Source organism: Taeniopygia guttata, chromosome Z (genome assembly GCF_048771995.1).
Source record: "Taeniopygia guttata chromosome Z, bTaeGut7.mat, whole genome shotgun sequence".
Classification (NCBI taxonomy): Eukaryota; Metazoa; Chordata; class Aves; order Passeriformes; family Estrildidae; genus Taeniopygia; species Taeniopygia guttata.
In genome coordinates, this window is record NC_133063.1 from 49,159,565 (window position 1) to 49,180,668 (window position 21,104).

The following is a 21,104-nucleotide window of genomic DNA, read 5'->3' on the forward strand; positions in this document are numbered from 1 at the left end:
CCTGGCAGGAGCTGTGGCCCAGGGAGTATGCACACTGGAGCAGTACAGTCGTAAAGGACTGCACACACAGAAAGGTTGTTGAAGAACTGAAGCCTATGGGAAGGACTTGCATTAGAAAAATCCATGCAGTTTTCCATGGGAGGACCCTCACCATGGAGCAGGGAAAGAGTGGCAGATAAAAATGTATAAAGAACTCACCTTAATTATTCATTTCCCCATTTTTCCTATGCCATTTAAAACAGAGAAAAGTCAGGACTGAAAAGTCTTCCCAGGCTTAAATAAGCCCAGGAAGAAAAATGGATGGGTGAAAGGTGGTTTTAGGTTTGTTTTATTTCTCATTATTCTACTGTTATTAAATGGCATTAAATTAATTGCCCCAAATCAAGTCTGTTTTGCATACGATGGTAATAGGTGAGTGATCTCCTCATCATTATCTTTATGCATGAACTTTCCATCATATTTTCTCTCCCTTTCCTGTGAGGAAGAGAGATAGAGCAGTTTGGTGGACAGCTGGCAGCCAGCCAAGGGTAACTCACCGCTGCCAATAGATATTCACATGCTAAAATATTTTTCATCCAGCAGCATACCCGTATGTGCATATTCTACAATGTGAGCAGCCATGAATGTCTAATTGCCTGCACCTTGACTACTTTCTAGCCATCATTATTGTGTTAGGTAGCCCAGGGACTTCCCTGTGGCTTTTGTCCAAGAGAGGGTAAGTGGCTTTATCTGAAGTCTTCAGATGGGGGAGAGATACAGAATCTGACATAACAGGTTGCAGCCAAGACCTGGTGAATATGGAATCACTTCACAGAAATCTAAGCTCCTCTCCTTTTCTTCTGTCCCAGAACAGGTCATGTCGGGTAGAATTTCCTGGTGCCAGAGACATCTTGTCTTACCTTGGCACTGTATTTAACAGCACTCTTCTCCTATATCCTTCTATTTAACTCCACTCTTCTTCTCTTACACATAGTGGCCTGTCACACTATTTCCATGCAGAGATGGCAATAAGGAACAAAGAGGTGCATAATGTTTTATGCTTAGTAGGCCCTCGGTGCTGTCAGTGACCCCATATTGTTATTTGACATAGTCACTAGCTGAAGAGCCCTTAATTAAATGAACATTAGGGAAAACTGGTGTGGAAGTGACTCAAGTTTGAAAAACACTTGATATCTGACACAGTTTTCTCAGTATTTTTCATGTTGCCCATTCCCTGAGAGTACCATTCTTAGCCTATTAATTAGCAAACCATTCAAGTGCAGAGTTGCTGGTGCAGCTGGGAGCTCAGCTATTCACAGTTTTATATTTTTCTAACTTAGGTAGATTCTTAGCTCTTCATAGTCTCGTATTTGTCTAGCTTAGGTAGATTCTTTGTAGACTCCTTGAAAACAAAGTTAACAATTTCCTTACTATAGCACTGACTATTTCACAGACTTTTCTTGAATTACCACAACACTCACATGAGGTAAGAGAGTGGTTCCCCTTTTTTTTAAACATATAGAAATAGCAGAGAGAATTCTTCCCTGCCTGAGAAAAGCAAGGCTGCCTGCACACTGAACACATATTTTGTGTTCTTCTCTCTGTCAGCCCTCTATAGGCATGTGACCTGAGCAGGTGTTAATATTTATGACAGTGCAGGAAAAGCCCCAGATGGAAAGTTGCCTTATACACGGAAAAAAAAAAAAAAAAAAAAGTTATCTTTCATAATTAATTACCATATTTGATTTTGTGTTTTAGGACCTAAGAGATCTTCTCTGGGATATCTGCGATATCAGAAGGGAAGAAGCAGAGCTGGAACGTATTGGTATCATGAATGAAGAGTGGTTACCAGATCGTAGGGCGATTGCAATGAACCATTTCTTTACACTTATGCAGGTATGGACTGCTACAGTAATCCTGAGAGGAAATTCATATGGTTGGCTCCAAATAAGTGAAGGATTAAAAATTAATTAAGCAAATGTTCATGTGTTTTCTGAATTTATAGACAAAGATAAGAGACAAAGAAGAGATGACATGCCATACATTTAACTTTGGAATACAGGAAAGAGCAAGAAAAATACCATTCTTCTTGTTCAACCCCCAGAACTTTCAATCTCTACTATATACTGCTACTTTTCACATTTTTTGAGCTCCAGTGAATCATCTTGAGTTTTGTGACAGAAATGTTATAGCTCTTTATCCTTCTGTGATCATATTGACATAGCCTTTTAATTTATGAATTACATCATTCACAGCTTGATGTTATAGTATTTCCCATATCTCAATTTCATTTCACTGATGTAGCTTGAAATTTTATCTGCTGACCAACAAAAAGAAACCCCAAAAAGTCAAGTTATGTTTTGAGATTGAGACACAATTTGCTGCTGTTGTTCAGATATGGCCCAGCTTTCAGATATGTAACTTCAAAGTTTTCAAGAGTCCATTCAGTCCTGCAGTAAAGTAAGATTTCCCTGTTTACTGCTGTTCTAGGTGCATAAATTTAGTTTAGAATTGGATTGGAGTTCTCTAGACTAGACTAGGCTAGACAGGCTTTTGTGCAAACTGAAGTGACCATTCTTTGAAAGTTATGGCAAATTTAAATAAGACAATGAAAACAGTGTTTTAAACACATGCCTTGTGATGCTAATTTAGCTGAAAAAGCCAGGCCTCAGCAGTTTAGGTTGGTCTTTCAGCCCTTTAATTCTCTCTGCTATTTTTATATGTTTAATAAAAAGGGGAACCACTCTTATCTCATGTGAGTGTTGTGTTAATTCAAGAAAAGTTTGTGAAATAGTCAGTGCTATAGTAAGGAAATTGCTAACTTTGTTTTCAAAGAGTCTACATAATGCCCTAAATAAAGATTTTCAGCCACTGACCCAAAAGGTCAGTGAGAGGTCAAAATGTCGAATAACTGCTGACTATCTGAACCCCTCATTGGTCCTGTAACTAGGATATTTATAGTCCTGAATATTTTAAAAAATCCATCTTGAACTATATACATGAAGGAGACAAAGTTGTCCTACAAAGCTTAAAGATTTTATTATTCTCCTTTTATGTGTAGCTATATGTTTGCAGTCCTACTTCTAACAGAATTTCATGGGCATATATGATGGAGTTCAGAGGAGATTCACTATGAATCTAATTTGATCTGTCTTTTGTGGATATGCATAATAACTGTTTAAAATTACTATGCTTTTTTTCATCAAGAAAAATTTAATAGAAAACATTTCTTCTTGCTTTACTTAGTACATATTTCCCGAAATAAATGAATTATTAATCCTTAAACTACAGTACTAAAAATATAACAACTATAACTTTATGTAATAATTATTTTTCTTAGAAGCATCCAAAAATAGGCTTCTTTGTCATTGAGTTCTCCATTTGTGGGGTTTTCTGTTGGAGGTTACATATATTCCCCAGGTGGCTCTGTAATTGTGTAAACTTAGATTTGTATAGATGCCGTTTATCAGATTTCATTCCTTTCTATGTACAGTTATACTAGAAGATATTTCCTCCTTAACTTATGGATAAGTGCTGGTTTACACCACAAAGGTTTTATCCTTTGTTTTGCGAATGTGGTTTTGTGCATTTTCCCATGAATATTTAGTACTGTTTTGTCAGTTAGAAACTAACACCATACTGAATCAATAAATCAAAACATGACAGGTGTTAAATGTTTCTTGAATCTTACTTAATTTCTTCTGAGATGATTCACACAAAAAGATCATAATACTTAGGTGTGCAAGATTACTTAGGTCCAGAAAAACTGTATGACTTTTATAATTTTCTCCATCACATAAACATTTTATTTTATGCTTTTAAGCCTTTATTTCTTTTGAACAAGAAGAAATAAATCTAATTTGTCAGTACTAGTGTTCTTGCTACTGGGAAATATATATTCATCAAAATATATTGTAATTAAATTTAATGCATTGAACATTATTTATTGTAAATACCTTTTCCTATTTTAACAATTAAGATTATTATTACTGCCTAGAAATGACCGTGTGAATACATTATAGATTTAAGTAGAAGTGTGTATTCAATGTGCTATACATTTTAAAACAAATATGACTGTGTTTCTTGCTCTCCCTCAAACTCTTTAAGAATTAGAATTGCTTCTGCTAACATGTGATAACAGAAATATGTTCTGTAATATGGTAAATTGCAATCTCTTTGTCCTTTCCTCTTCAGATTGAACTGGATCGTTTCCAAGATACAAAGCGACTTCTTCATGACTATTACTGGGCAATGGAAGGAAAAATCCCAATAGAAGACACTCAAGATTTTACTAGAATCCCATTGTTAGATATTATTAATGGAGAGCAGAAGGAAGATCAAGACAAATCAAGAAGGTAGAAATATAGCCTAAAATTGAACAAATAGAACACATAAAATGAACAAATAGAATGCACTGATAGGTTTTTGGAGTATATGGAATTATGTGTGTATATTTCAAAGGATGGAGAAATAAGAAATTTTTAAGCAGGGATTATAGTCAAATTATGAATCTCAAATAATTTTAAAGATTACATTTATCCATCATTTTTTACTTATTTACCTGTATCATATTCACCAATGCATCACTGAATTGCAAAACATTTTAAAAGCTGCATCAGGAGGAAATCTACTATCAAAATCATGTTTCCTGCTTTCCTTTATATTGTTGATAGTTTATAGCACAATTCTCACATATGTAAAGTAAAGTATTGTTGTGGAACATTAGTTGGTTTAAAATTTGTGTCAATAAATAAAATTAAATGTTACAAATTTTATGTAAATGTAAATATAATTAACTGTTATGTAATAGCAGATGTAAATCAAAGCAGCCTACAGAGAAGCACCAAACTGAATGCCATATTAAAAGATGAGGGATACCACCTGATGCTTTCACAATATAGAAAATGCCACCAGTAATAACACCTGATTTTTTTAACATAATTAGAGTGAATTTAGAAATTATCTGAGTAATAAAACTGTGTCTAATCCATGTGGAATTCATCAGCAGATCACAGTCATTTGATAATGTTTTACCCATCTTATTATTTTTAGCTGTTACACTTAAACTGGACATTTTTCTGGCCATACACACACCTCATCACTCTTGGTCACAAGGGAAGTGCTTCCTTTTTTTTTTTATACTATTGCAAATTTTGAAAATACCATTTCCATTCTTTCAGTGTATTCTCCAATGTAGATACTAACACTTTTTATAAAGCGGCATCTAAGTTATTCCTTGTATTTTATTTTTGAGGATTCCTCTACTTTCTTGGAAGCCACCTTCACCAACTGATACTGAGTCAGAAAAGAGTGGAACTCAGAAGAGCAGTCTTAAGGCTAAGAGTTCTGAAAGTGAAGTGACCACTTATAGGAATGATAAAGATCTTATTATTGATACATGGCAAACAGCAGTAACAGCAGTATCAGATATGGTATGGAATGTTTTATTTACTTAAAGATTTCTGGATTTTACAGTCAAAGCCCCCCCCCATTCAGCAGGCAGCCTAAACACATAATCTTTGCACTGTTTATCTCAGTTTCATATGTCTTGCTCCACCACTAATATTTCTATTGAGTATGTTTGTAGTTCTATGAAGAAGATGTTGGAGTCTGTGTTTTCAGCACCTCCATATTTATAAGTGAGCCTTTCATTCCATTACTGAGAAATATTTCAAATGTTGCCTCTATGTATCTTCTTCCATGATAAACTATTCTCTTATCCCTCAATAGAAGTGTGAGAAGATGGATAAGTTTAATCCTTGCTGCAGTGTTTGCTCAAAGCTTTCACTTGTTCAGACCTATGGTTACGTTCTTTTTTCTGTATAGCTTAAAGTAAATTAGGTAAGCTTTTCAAATGGTTGATTTCTAGGTAAGATTTTTATTTTCTCTTTGATCATTTAAAATAAATAAACTTCTGCCCCCTTATCATGTAGCTGTAGGTTTGCTTTGTGTACTGTTGATTCTTGCTTTTCTAATGTTTTCCTCAAGCACAGGCAGTGACTGCAAGAATTAAATTTCAGTATGCCTCTGTCTTGCATTTTTGCTGCAGAATTTTAATTTTGATAAATAATCAAAATTTAGTCAATTAGTTAAGATATATCCTTTGGTTTTCTTAATATGTCTACTTCTCATCAAGTACTTTCAACAAGCATAGGCTATTTAAAACAGTAGTTGCACAGACCTGATACTATGTACTGTACTATGTGTGACTGTGGTGTCAAGGTAACAGCTGAAATAGAGTTTCTAGAAATGGAGGAAGAAAAAGAACGCCAGCTAAAACAGAAACCTTCAAAAGCTGCACAGAAACAACTAGACAAAGCGGCTGGGAATGATAGCAAAGGTTCCAAAAAGGCGTCTTCCAAATCACCTCCTAAAAAAAAAGGTATTTAAAATGCAGGCTTTGTTTTAGCAGTGCTTAAAATAACTTGAATGTAAATATATGAATAATACAGAAATTAATAACCCAAGACATTTAATTAGTATTTCATTTCTCTTTTAAAATGGGACATCAGTATAAAAAGCTGGTAGTGATAAAGGAGGGGAAAGGCTTTTGAATGGCAACTGCATTTATTTAAATATTTGTAGTTGTTATATGTAGAAATAAATATTCTAAAGGGAAAGTAAATATTTTTTCTTCATATTCTATATCGGAATGGAACAGTTAAAGGTAGTTTATGGATAAAAGTCTATTAAATTGTGCCTACTTGACTGAAATCCTAAAAAAGAGCAGATTCCTATTGACGTAGATCTTGCACATAGGTCTGGCAAGAACCAATCCCACCAGGTGAAAATGGAAAATTTATTTCCAGGAGAGAAAAACAGGCAGTGTTCTGGAAGAAATTGTGGCATGCAAGGCTGTTTATGCACTTTCTCGCAATTTTTTCCTTGTTCAGATAGTAGTTTATGTAATCTTCACCTTTTGTCTGCATTATGTCATAACTTCATTAGGAAGTGAGGCCTGTAGCCTAAACTTTGGTATCTTTTGTTAAGACATTCTGCATAGCAAGAGAGAGGTTCAAGCCCTGTGGGTGTAGGATAGCCTGAAATTTGTGTACTCCAAATGAGAAAGCTGTAACTTCAGAATTATTGTGCATAACACTGTTGACTTTTTTTTCTGTGACAGGAGTTTCATTTGTACTATGCTCAGTTCTTTCTCTCTCTAGATATTTCTGCCCATACAGAGTGAACAGAAGCATAGCCTTGCAAATATGTAGCCAATTGTGAGTCCCAGGAAGCCTTAGGCTTAGTTTAGCATCTCAATTTAGCCAAGAGAGCGGCAGATTTTCAGACTTCTTAAAAAGTTTTGTGATAAAACTTAGCAGCTGTTGCATGCTAGTTTGAAGTTTGTGGATTGCTTCTTGGAAGCAAATTTTTCTTCAAACCTGGTACAAGATTATCTGAAATAACAAAACCAGAACTGCAGCTAGAAAGCTGTGTATTCTTCCTAATAGAAGATGAACAGATGGATTTGTAACTATAGTATTGACTTTGATTTCATTTCAAATACAGTGTTACTGTAGTGTTCCTGTAACATGAGAACTCCCTAGGACAGAGATATGGCTGGTAACAGAGTGATACAACTTAGCACATGTAGTTTTATCACTTGTAAAACTGACCATTTGTTTTGTGTTGACCTTGTGTGTCATGCAGATATCATTATATTTTTTTCTGTAACATCTGCATCTGCTCTTCTTCTAGGATAAAGTATTTACAAATATTTTAATATTGTTGAGTAATAGTAAATCATGTGATTACAGAATTCCATGAAATCTCTAAAAACGTGAAAATACCTATCTCTTCACAGATAAGTCAGAACAAGGTAGAAGTGCAAGTTTGAAGGGGTATGAAATAACAGATCTCCTTTTTTTCAGGTTTTTTCTTTATAATAGCATAAATCTTATCACTGCTTTGGTGGTAACTACTACCATAACATTTTTACTATAGTTTGTTAAACTTTAATTTGATAAATTAAGAATAAACAAGTATTATTCAAAAGACATTTATTAATGTTCTCATTGTGATAAACTGGTAAATACTAGGATCAAACAGGACATTTTGACCATCTAGGATCAAATGAGAGGCACACTTATTCAGTCATGATCTTCCATTTAGAAATACATTTTAGGATGCTATTTAACCAACTTTAGTACAGTTGTATATGCTGGGGTATTTATATGCAGTATTAACCTTAGCATGACTTGCAGATGTAAATCATGTTTGGCACCTGAGTATCCACCTTTACATTCTCATAAATGGTCACATCAAGTAATGTGGAAAATGTAATTTTTCATGAGACACAAATTTACAAGCAAATCCAAAGACTGAAAGGTCTGTTTTCATGCAGGAGCAAAAGCCAATCCAGTTCCTATAGATCCAGAAGAATTAAGGAAAGAAGAACTGGCACTAAAAATAAAGCAAGAATATTTCAGTGCCTTGAAACACGAGGGTATGTTACTATTTGGTTACTTATATTGGTAGGTGATTGTTATTCCTAATTTGACAAGTATGGTAGTCGATACTAACCAGAGACGGCAGGCAAAATGGATGGATAAGAAAGAAAAAGGAGAGTCAGTCAGGTCTGGAGAAATCAGGGCATATTTTTAGTGTGGTAATCATCAGTCATTCTGTGGTAAATATACTAAAGGTAGTAATATGATTTTCATTCCTTTTATCTTCTGTTTCATTTCATCTAATTTAATTTCATGACTAAGCAAATATTCATCCTGAGAGAAAAGATTTTGCATAAGCTGTTACTCACACTTCAATTTTCAATTGAATTGGATTCAGTATTTGAGATATTTTGTTCTGGGAAAGAATTTTTTGGCATTTGCATATTTCATTGCTTTTTTTCTCTGATTCCCTCCTCTTCAAGCAACATGGGATTCAAGTAGCAGGGCACAGATTTTGTTTGTTCTTCCAAACTGCTTTATGGACAGACTCTTACAAAAGCTGTATATTGTTCGGTCATTCTGTCTCTTTTTCTGTCTTACCCAATAACTTTCAAACAACATGGTTCATTTCAGCCGAAAGGACATGTCTGAAGAAAGGAAGTCCCAAATTGAAAATTGTTTGAGAATTTTTTTTTAAGATAGGTTTAGACTAGAAGAAACACTGTTTTATCATTAAAGGGAAGATAGAACCCAGCTTTTATTGATTCTATTTGGCAACAGTTGGCAAACCCATCGTCACATGGTACCTCTTTGGTGGGCTAGCTATTACATTGTATTTTATTATGAAAAATAGAGGGCAAACAGCAGTTATCAAACAAACCACAAACTCATAAGGCTTCTTTAGATCCAGTCAGACCAAATGCCTACATCTTTGAATATGGTTTAATATGAAAGCTGTTCAAGAAAAAAAAACATACCAAGATCTTGGAGTAATGAAAAGAATAGTAATAACTTTGAAGATCCTAATTGCATGAAGATGAATTTTAGTGATTCATTAACATGTATGTTTTTGTCTTGACATTTTCATCCTATTTTAAGGAAAAAAACCCAAGACCTAAGGAAGGCTGAGCACATTAAACTGTATTTCCTATTTGCACAGGCACATAGTTGGTATTTGTTATCCAGTTACCTCATGGTAACTTGTGGTTTTCATTTATACAGATAGATACAGTCTAGCAAAAGCGTTGTGTATAGTTGCTAAGTTTTTAACATTGATTTAATGTTTAATTTCTCTGTTGCATCAATGTACTTGTTTTATGTTGGTGTTAAGAGCGCAGCTTTATCAGTCATCTCTGCAGTACCTACCTCTGAAAAGACAGGGAGACAAAAATTGTCATGCACTTACTTCTGTAACATACTGATAGCAGCTGCTCAAAGAACATGCACAGAAGCCACAATTACATCAGCCTTAACTGTACTGCAGAAGAATAACTAGCCAAACAGCAAGTATCTTCTAAGGAACTTTTAGCTAAAAACAGTTAAATATGCTGAGTTTTACGTGCTTAGACTGAGAATATTCCTCACATTTTATAAATATTATTCATTATGACTTTACCATTTAAACAGAGGCAGCCACAAAATCTCGGCTAGAACTTATAAAAGAAAAGGCTTTAGCATTTCTTGAGGATCTAAAATTTAAAGCAGAAGAGGCTTATAGAGATATGGAAAAGTGGCTTGGATCCACCTTCTTGGAGGAGAAAACAAGGTAACATGTATCAATTTTAAACAGGATTTTTTTTTTTTTAACCTAGACTGAGGTAGTAAATACAGTTGTGTCTGGAGACAGAAGTATTTTGGGAAAAAAATCTAGAAAATAATAATTTCCTGTAGATTTATCTTAGAAACCTGAATGCTAGTAACTCAGTTCTTGGCTGTTCTGCTTGTAAAGGTAATTATCATGCTATGCTATTTTTCTTGACTACATATTTAGCAGATTACTGAGCAGACAATCAGTTATTTCATTTAGTAGAAAGCTCTGTATAATTTCAGCAACCTCTGTCACTTTGGAGTGTGGGCTTATTTTCTTTCCTGTTTTTTACACACAGTGAAAAATTGCACCTGTTGTTCTTATCACCACATATTACATTTCTAAAATTATTGCAAGGACCATAAAAAATGTTGTACTTCACAGTTTTTCTGTCCTAGTAAATAAAATGTACTTGGGATCACTATAGTACATTAGACTATCTGGCATAGAATGACCAATGTCTGTATCATTAAAGGCCTTTTCCTCTCTAAAGGAAAGGAGTGACTTTGCCCTTTACAAAGTATTTCTGTCCTATACTAACTTTTGAATCATACCTGGGACAGTGCTGCTTGATCCATGTCAGGGCATGACCAAGAAGAGAGGCATAAATGGAGGATTTGAAGGCTCTTACAGGCACTAGCTCAAAGAGGCAAAGCCTCTTCCTTCCAGCCAGTTTTATTTGTTGTCCTCACATGTGCTAACAAAGACACAGCATTTAAGGAATATCATATCCTTTGACCTGACACTTCAAGCCAAATCTGTGTTCAACATTATAGACAGCTGATGTCTTTCCCTGTATAAATTGTACTCATTGCACTTGAAAGAGGAGATCATATGCCTCTCCAGTATGCTAGCCTAGGAAGTGCTTCCATATTTTTCCATCAGGTCTCTTCTGTGTCTTAGATCTGACTTCATATAAATTTCTAATTACAGTCAAAAGATTTCTTGCAGCCAGAGGAAGAGTAGACTACATAATTACTTTGGTAGTTACAGAATTCACACAGAGGGTTTGAAATTCTTACTTTATGAAAGCTTTAAAAGCGTAAGAATATTAAAATTTAAAGCTACGTTGTTAACACTGTGTATTATACTCATGAGTTTCTGCATTTATGCTTTCAGTGTTGAAAAACTGATAGAGGTTGCACGACATCATATTGAGAGTTCTAGCAAAATCCAATATGAAATGACTTTAGAAGGAACAGATTTCTTCATCAATAGCGATATAAAAATGGTTCCTGACCCTGTTCCTGACCCTGTTCCTCCACCAGAATTTCAACACATAGAAATCTCTGGAAGCAGTGCTCTAACTATTTCACAACTTACTACATTTCATAAGCAGTTTCTACGGCTGGCACCTAAAGGTAAGAAATTTTTACCTTTTAACTCCCGAAGGACTGCTGGTTATCTCCTTAAAATCTGAAGTAATTAGTTATCTGTATTGGTTATCTATATTGTTTGAGATTGTACTACAGTCAAAGATCCTGCTACATAAAAAGCAAAGTCATGGTGGGGGATATTGAATATATGAAAAAATAGACCACTTGAAATCTTTTAATGGCTTTCCTAGGTGTTTTTGTTGTCAAGACCACATGTTTAGTGTTCCTTTAACAGTTGTCTCTCTAACAGGTTTTTAGTACAGTCTGTATCAAGCTTGCTTTACTTAAATATGCAAGTTTTAAAATCGTTTGCTAATTGAGAGCTCAGTGAACTCAGGCTATATTATATTAAAACACAATTTAAAAATTACCAGTATTTTCATGGAACTATTTTATAGGGTCTGTTATAAATATTAACCATTATATTCTTAAAGTCAATGTGTGCCTGTTGTTTGGGTGATTTGCAAGCATTAGCTCAGACATGTAATTTATTTTTACCTTTAAACATGCATTTATTGTATGTCTACTCCCTAATTAAGGGAACCTAAGGCTTAGGATGCCTAAAAAGGCTTGCAATAGTTCCTGAGACTGTATAAATGTTGCAAAGTAATTTGGGTAAGGCAGTTTTAAACTGAGATGGAAAACAGTTAGCTACACATATATTTGCAGAGTGTTTCATTACCAGCGTTCCATATTAAAATTATAATGTTAGTATTATTGCCACTAAGATTGTGAAATACAATGTGTAAGCAAGTGGTTACAATTCAAGATCTATCTCTTCCAGTGTAATAAGGCCACAAAGGCAGAATGAAGTCGAGTTTAATTCTTTATTGGAAATTCTTTTCATGTATATTTATAGAGCAATTCCAATTTCCTTTTGCATATAAAACCACTTTAGGGAAAAAGATATTTACAGTTTTCCCGTAGAGAGATGCATATCATCTTATCTCTAGTGTAGGAATGTAGATGTGTGTTGTAAGCATTTCAAAATCTTCTGTAGAGACCTATTCTGCAGATAGTAATGCATATATAATGCCACACAAAATGAAAAATATGTGTGTTTGTAATAATTTATAGTGCCATAGAAGTGAAACACAGATATGAGTTTAATTGGTACTTCCACTTAAATGTATTTTTTTTTGTTTTGAGCATTCATGATTAAGATACTTTAAAAAATTGTCTATTACAGACTTTAATATTCTTGACATATTTAGGACAGAACAACCATTTTCTTCGTAAATTTGTAATAATTAGCAAGAAAACAATTGAAGTCTTTATCATTCTACAATATTTCCCTTTTGATAGTATTATATTCACTAAAATGACCCAACATGACTTGCATGACTATCTGAAAAAGGGAATTATTTCCCTTAGCAATCATGAGACCATAAAAGAATGCTGTTGCTTGTTCTCTTAGACAATGGGAAAGAATTATTGTTTAAAATAAGGTCTCATACCCCATGTATTTATCTTCTGTTTGGTGACTATTATCTTTTTTGGATAGTTGAATTCGGATGGAAAGCACAAGCTGTGCAAGTCATCTTTAAAATACTTCCTCCCAGTCTCCTATACGCATAAATCACATCCTAGGTTTACTAAGCTGAGCATTTCATTATAAACTCTTTTCTTTCCTAAAACATCAGGAAAATTTTTCAAAGGCTTCTGTCTCCCCTTTTTCAATAGAATGGTCAACAGAAAATACACATCTCAGTAGTTAGTCTCTCACTGAACAAAAGAGGGAAAAACACTAAAGCACCCAGCACAGTGGCAGTGAAATTGTTGAATAGCATCTCTAAAGGAGATACCAAAAAGTAACACCAAGCCCCTGTCTTGGACAACCTCCAAATAGGTCTAGATTTGCTACCAAACTTCTTATTTTTTTTTCTTCTTACCCACCCCAGCATATCTCTCAGCATTCACAGTGGAAATCCACATAAAAAAGCACATGGGCATAGGCTATTGGGCAAGTATAAATAGAATAAATCTACCAATCTGCTTGTACTAGAATAGAAGTAGTAACGAATAATAAATTTCCTGAACTTGTTCTCAAAATTGGAAATTAGGATTTTCTAAAGCATCATGGAGATTACATGAAGCATATTTTTACTTAGAAATGCAAGCAAAAAGAGTAACAAGGGAGGGGTGATTATATAAAATAAATTAACATGTAAACAGGTTTGTCACAAGATATTTGGTAAATGTCAAAAAGAAGTATTTTTAAAATATATTCACAAATTACCAAAATTAAATCTGGAAGTGGGAGTACCAGTATACTTAAAAAATATTTGATATTCATGGAAGAATTCTTATGGAACAGTTTTGTGTTTCCCAGAAATCTAAAGTTTTAAAGAACTGCCGATTCTTCACAGACAACTTTATGCTGTTCCTCACACTTTGCTCTCCATGGAAGCAATTATTCTCCATTCTAAGCACCAATGTACAAAAAAATAGCCTGTGCTGGACCTTCCTACCTACTGACAGTCTTTCATTTGAGAAAGACATTTACTTTTTGTTTTATTACTATCCCAAGTGCTCTTGCCCAAAGTCAACATGAGTCTGTACTAATTAATTTCACTAACTTTTTGATCAAGTTTTTAGCAGTGCTCTAATATATTACCTTCAGAGTGCTTTTTTTATAGGAAGAGCTGTGCTGAGTCTTAAAGGGAGCTAATAACATCCACCATTTTTATTTTCTCTCTTACAGTCTTTTTAAATGCATGCTTTTCTTATCAACAAAATTAAAATATTGATTAGATCTCATCCCCTTTGATTCCCTTGAGCAATATGATCTTCTACAAGCACATCTCTTGCCATTTCAATTAGCACACGTATGGAATGTCTCTTCTTCTAAAGCTGTTTCAGAGAATGCAATTTGGGTGTGGTTTTGCATTACCAAGAAGATCAAAGTAGATTATATCCCAGATTTGTTCTCTATCTTATGACTGAATCAACAAGAGCATTTTAATTTTTTTTTTATTTTTTACAGGCATGATCCTTATGAACCTTCAGTTTAATTACATAAATGATTCTATAATTAGAATAGAATAGAGACCACTGAGGTGTAAAAAAATTCTATATCCAATAACCAAAAATGTTTAAAATACTTTTTAACAAACCTATCAAATAGTCTGCTAAGATGTAAACATAAGGAACAATCAATTGCCATATTGCATTGCTGTTTGTTTTCAAATTGTGAACTTGTGAATTGAATTTTACTGTATTGGTGGATTTGGGGCAGACAGTTATATTAAAGTGTGCATGTAGTTCAGCTGAAATGTTGCCTTTTCAATTGAATATTTTATTGAGTCAGGATTATATGAAGACCCTGGATAATGTCTACAGATTATGCTTTCTTTCCTCAAGCACAGTTGTAGAAACAATTGAAGAGCAGTAATTGCCTGACTTTTATGCAAGTAGAGACGAAAGTCCATATGAGAGCATAGGAAGAGTTTAATCATCTCTAACTTATGTCTTTTAAAGTCGATTTATCTTCAATATGTTTTTTTAAGACCTGACAATATGAAAGTTTTAAGTTTGTGGACAGAGGAAGTATCTCTTTCTAGATGAAAACTTAGTAATTCTACCAACATTTTAATTTACACTTCCTGTTATGTCTCTTACTAAGTAATGTATGTTATTTAATTTCAGAAATTTGTGGAACATATTTAACATGTTTGTATATGTTTCTGTGCATTTGAATTTATATATGTATATATATACATAGAGATATATAATTTTAAGATTTCAGACAGTATGACAGAGGACCTCATCCCTCACTACATCTGTGCAGCAACAAAAATACCTTAATTCTCAGTGCTTCTAAGTATAAAATCCCAATGCTTGCTATTTAATGAAGATTGGACATAAAGCAGCACCAGTAATAATTAGTGAATAAATTATGCAAATATTTACTGTGAAATTGACTGTAGGGAGTGATGAGTCTATCAACAACTTGGATGAAAATTATCACATTTTTGAGAGTCCCATCTTTTTCATCTAAGGGTAGAAGTATCCTATATTACTACCTTTTAGAGTCCTTAAGTTAAAAGAATATAATTGAGCCCTCAGGGTTTATTTCACTCATTCATCCTTATAAAATTGCTAGAGTCTGGTATGTAATTTGCAAGGAATTATTATCTAAAACTCTAGTCCGGAACTGCTATGGAAATGTTTTTCTCAGTGAAAATAGAAGGGAATATTAATCTGTTCAAATATTTTGGTAAAATTTGATTATGAGGGAATACATGGTAACGTAATTCTCATCTCTAGTACAGGTTTACAATCTCTTAATATTTTGTTGCCTGTGTAAATGTATAAACTGAATGTTTAATAGAGATTTACTACTTCATCAGTTTATGGAGATATTTTTATACTGTGCCTATAGAAAATACTCTACTGACTGATGTATTATTAAGAAATAGTCTCTTTTTTATATCTGCCTTAATAACTGAGACATCATGATTGCTCTTTAAATGTCATAGGTTCCATTTAAAATGTCATAGTCCTGGTTCATAGTGCGTAGTGTAAAGTTATGGTGCTGTCATTCACTCATAATGCTTCTTTTTTATTTTTTTTTTTTTTCCTTTTTTTTTTTTTAGTTTAACCAGTGGTTATAATCTTAATATCTTCACGAAAAATTTTTTTTGCCTTTTTTTTTTTTTTTTTAAGTTTATGAGTTGAAACATGTAAAGGCTTGCCAGTCACTGTGTGTATCAGGGAATGATACTGCCTTTTAAGAAGATTTTAATGAAAAACAATTCTACCTAGTGTTGCTTTTCCTACACTGGTTTTCTTCTAAATTTGATTTGATAACAAACTTAATGTGAAGAAGTTGCTTCATAAGTTGCTTCATATGAAGTACAGGCTGGCTTCCTTTTGTATCCTCTAGTCTTTCCATGGCATCACTGCAACAGATCCCACCTTTTCCTATATTCCCAGTTTCTCCATGTCAATTGAAAAAAATGTTGGAAACACTGAAGGCCAATCTTACAGGGAATATTATCCCTGATAGTGGATCACAGGTCTACTCTGATCCCTATTTCCATAATCACTAGCACATTTCCACAGGTTTTCATATGCCTAAAGAAGGAGGAAGCACTATAGAGGTGTTAAAATGTTTTTGTCCCTTATACTCTTTTTACTTCTCAAGTTGCAAGTCCAGTTCTCCAGTCTCTTTCTCACCTTATCTTGTGGTTTTGTGTCTGCCTAATGAAGTCTTTAAACCTTTATTGTGTGTAAGGAATATTTCTCTTCCTCTTTTCAGTTCTATTTATGGTACCTGGGCACACCTGTCTCACAAAACCTCATGAGACAGTCCAGCTTCACTGTCCATGTGGACCACAGCTGCTATCTCAGATTTTAAGTTCTTTTACAAGAATCATTCATACTGGAAATGTATTTAAACTGCATGTTTCTAACTTTTTTAATTAATATTATGACTTTTCAGGACGCTTAGAATAGAATGGAACTAACTGTCACGTTTTTCAACAATTGGAACAATCAGTTGCTACAAATTATATAGTGTATATATAAAAAAATTTGCTCCTTTTTCCAAAGTAGAAAAGAGTGGCATACAAAAACTCTTTTTCTCAAGACCTTTTAAAGCACTATTAATAGCATTCCTCTCTGTGATTAGCTTAATGTACTCATTAATTCTGCTTCTTGACATACACATCACAATAAGGAGGGAGAGTCAGATTTTAGGTCATCTGCAGGGTGTTACTTTTGTTATTTCCAGTGAACAAATAGATTTCTCAGTTTATTGCTTCCATTCTTGCTTATTTATTGCTTTCTTTTTGAAGTCCTAAAGTTATGGCAATGGTGTACTAAAAGAACCATGAAATTACTGGCCAAATGTAGGAGATAAATGAGACCTAGAAATAAACTTTTTTTAAATGTCAGTTTATGAGATTTTCTCCTACAAAATACAAGGGTGACCATCTTCAGAACAATATGGGGAAAGTTCAAAACAATCTCAGTGCATTAAGAATGCATATACACTTCTGAAAGCAGTAATAACATCATTTGCAGGTTAACACATTTTTAGAAGATCATGCCATCTACTATGTAAGCATCTTAGGCATTCCGTGTCAGGTTTTTGATTATGTATTTACAGGCTTGCTCCAAGTTTACATTTCTGCTAATTCCAGGTATGATGGACATTGTAATCTGTTTGTGACTTCAGCACTGTTTTCTGGAGATGTTTTGCCTAAAAGACCATTCTGAATTCCATTCATAACTTTGCTCTTCCCTGTTTCAAAAACAGCATTGATGCGGCTGCACTTCATGGGTTGCATACTCTGGCAAACTTCTAATAGTCAAAATCAAAACTGACCATTTCTTACAAGAATCCTTGGTAGCCTTCAATTTATTTAAGAGTAGGTCTGCTTTCCTTGTTCTCTTTCATGGCTGTTCAAGTCATACTATAGTCCCAAATTAACAAGATAAAAATGGACAAAAAAAAGAAAAGATACAACTGATATTTTATCAAATAAAAATGATCTTATACTTAGTTGTTTCTTTTTAAATTATAGCCATAAGAGCACTGAAGCAATTTAAAAGCAAGACTAATTCTTCTAGCAACACAGAAGTTGGTGACAGAGGGAAAGAGAAGAAATATTTGGAACATCAGAAAACAAAGAGGAATCACCATTTTCCAAAAATATGGCTAACAAAATACTCCTGGTTAAAATATGATGATGAAAGGGGAATAATGTATTGTGTGCCATGTCATAAACATAATGTGGATTTGGAGCAAAATATTCATAATTTTTGTTCTGGCACTGATGACTTCAATCTTGGATTTATAGACACACACCAGAGTAGTGAAGCTCATGCTTGGGCTACCTGCATGGAAGCTGCCAGTTCTGCTTCACAAGATACAGCTTCTGCTGAGCAGATGTTGAAGAGCATGAACCCCATAACACTGGGTAGAGTAGAAAATATTTTTAGAAGATACCATGCTATTGCTAAATCTGGCTCTCCCTATATAGACCCTGACAGAATGTGCAAACCAGATAAACTTTAACATGACCTTTCTCAGGCATGTCCTTCTGAAGACTTCCCTACAGAGACAGAACAGATCCATCTTCCCATTCCTGATTATCATTGCACAAATTAGTTGTCCCATAACACGTACTCTTACAGACAGAATGTGACTAATTTGCTTCACGGCTTGAACTACTTTTTATTGCCCTGTAAGAATATTTGTAAGGGTTGCAATAAGATCACCATATCTTGATTTTTAATCTAGGAGCTGAGAATGAATATGGTTTAGAGAATATATATTTTCATATTTCTACATATTCTAAATGCATCTTTCTACTTGATAATTTCAAAAGGTAAAGCATACCAGCAGAATATATTTCTACCATCAAGGAAATAGCAGTGATTTATATCAAAAGATGGCTAAAATTAAATCATTAAAGACCCTTCTTGGTTCCTCCAACAGCAAATGACATGTATTACAGGTAATTTGGGAGAAGTGAATATGAGGTCATTCACCTTTGAATCAATCATTTGCTAAATCAAGATAATTCTACTTTCAATATAAAATGTATGTAGTAATAGCAAAAGATACCCAATGCTTCACACCCTACTGTACTCCTCAGCTCTGCTCTGTACTGTGCTATGTTGTACCACAAAAACACACACACACACACACACACACACACACACACACACACACACACACACACATATATATATACATACAGTCTCTTACTGGTGTTTTGCATAGATGTTCATGCTTCTTCTGGGTATATAAAATACTCTTATGTATATATACACATCAGAAATGGAGTAGGTTTTGAAGGAATGCCTCATTAAAGCATATTGGTCCACTCCAGTAGAGTTAATCTCTGACAGAAACAGAGATCGGTACTGTACATTGTATAAAATATCTGAACTTGTGATTTCACAGACAAAAAAAAATGTTTAGATATACTTTGCCTAATAAGCAACAGGATATATATTTCATGGATTACCTTATTAGATATGTGGCTTGTATATATTAAAATTGTGAATTTAAGGGTTTTCTTTTAAATCACATAATACCAAGAGGGTTCTTTTCTCTCAAAATGTTCAAATTGAGATTTTTAACAATGCTAAGATTAGAAAAAGTTTGAAAATGTGTCCCAAGGATGCCCAACAGGTGAAAACAAAAAAAAAGAAATAAAAACAAAAAAATGGTGATTCTGTATCTGTAACACTGAAGTCACCTCCATGATGCAGAGCAGGAACATATTTTCTCATACTCTTCATCCATGAAACTAGCAGAAATCTTTCAACTTCATGTCTCAGGAGATATATTCTAAATCTGTGATGATTCTTGCTGTTTTCTTTTGGACAGTCTTTAGGTTACATCCGTCGTTATTGATCTAGAATTTCCAAAGTGGTATTGTAGCAGAGCCTTAACATCTGGGTGGGGGGAGGGGGAAAGAAATATTATTTCCAGTGACTTCCCATGTACTTTCTTGTATTATTGTAAAATGTTATAATCCTTAGAGATTTTTCTGTAGAAATTTTACTTTGGCAGTAGGATTCCCTTTGGGACATTTATTCAGTTCATTATGTCAGCCCAGTGAGGCACTTGACATTTATCTTTATTGGATAGTGTCCTTTTATTCTAGACTTTATCTCCAGTTTTTGTAGTTCACTTTGAATTCTAATCCTGTTCTCTAATGTGCTAGAAGTCTGTTCCTGAATAGTTTTATCTACAGTGTAATAAGTGTATCAATTTGTGCAGTCCATTTCCAAAAAGTACTTTGATCTGTTTCTGGAAGCTTACTTACTGACCCTGACCGTCTCTCCAGTTTTTCAAAATCTTTATGAATACTGATTCTTTTCACACGATGCCTACTGCTCCTTCTAATTAAAAATGTTTAATTTTCTACCCAGTCTCCTACATTATTCAACTAAAACTTAATAGGTTTGGTGTCTTTTATTTTGTACTTACAAAAGGATTTTGTAAAGACCATACCTTTTTTGAAATCAGTCTTTCTAAGTGGAAAAAGCCAGTTCTGGGAATTGTCTTCCTTTTTCTTCCTAGAGGACTTTTTTTTTTTTTTCACTGCTTGCAGAGTACCATTTGCAGACACCAGTATTCTTTTCTGGGTACTGTCTGTGTAGCTGCCCACTCTCAGCATCTCTCCGTGGTTATGAAGCACTGACAGCCCTTGAACTGAAATGATGAGTCACCTCTTGTTTGATATTATAATCAGATGCTCAAAAACAGTTTTATGCTCTGTAATATATACCCAAATCCACTAAGTCTAGACAAAGTACCTAACAACACAGTAAGGAACATATGTTTATGAGGAATTTCTTTCTCTGGGACTGCCTCATTCCTCCTACATATGTCAGTAGGAGGAATTAAGTAACAGTCCATTTGAAGATTTTGAACTACTATTACTTTGGAATTGTCTGTCATCAGATGTTTCAGGAGGAATAATGTAAAAGAAATTGCCCTACACATCAGTAGCAAAAGTAGTTAATATAAACAATTATATAGTTTATGTAAGTTGTGACTTAGATTGCAATCCTTTAATCCCA

General features: G+C 34.0%; 1 protein-coding gene across 20 annotated transcripts in view; it reads left to right on the top strand.

Annotated features, from left to right (window-relative positions):
* SPEF2 (sperm flagellar 2) overlaps window positions 1-21,104 on the top strand; it is a 72,719-nt gene that overhangs the window by 36,129 nt on the left and 15,486 nt on the right. For 19 of the 20 annotated variants that reach the window (XR_012052755.1, XR_012052757.1, XR_012052756.1 and 16 more), the window contains 7 exons: window positions 1,738-1,875; window positions 4,174-4,334; window positions 5,234-5,411; window positions 6,202-6,361; window positions 8,324-8,425; window positions 9,996-10,134; window positions 11,296-11,537. Coding sequence is in view for 17 of the 20 variants with exons in the window: in XM_030258013.4 (XP_030113873.4) it covers window positions 1,738-1,875; window positions 4,174-4,334; window positions 5,234-5,411; window positions 6,202-6,361; window positions 8,324-8,425; window positions 9,996-10,134; window positions 11,296-11,537 (1,120 nt within the window). In the remaining 3 variants the exon portion in view is untranslated. Of the gene's footprint in view, window positions 1-1,737; window positions 1,876-4,173; window positions 4,335-5,233; window positions 5,412-6,201; window positions 6,362-8,323; window positions 8,426-9,995; window positions 10,135-11,295; window positions 11,538-18,085; window positions 20,444-21,104 lie in introns of those variants that run through there. The other variant, XM_030258009.4, reaches the window with a different exon arrangement.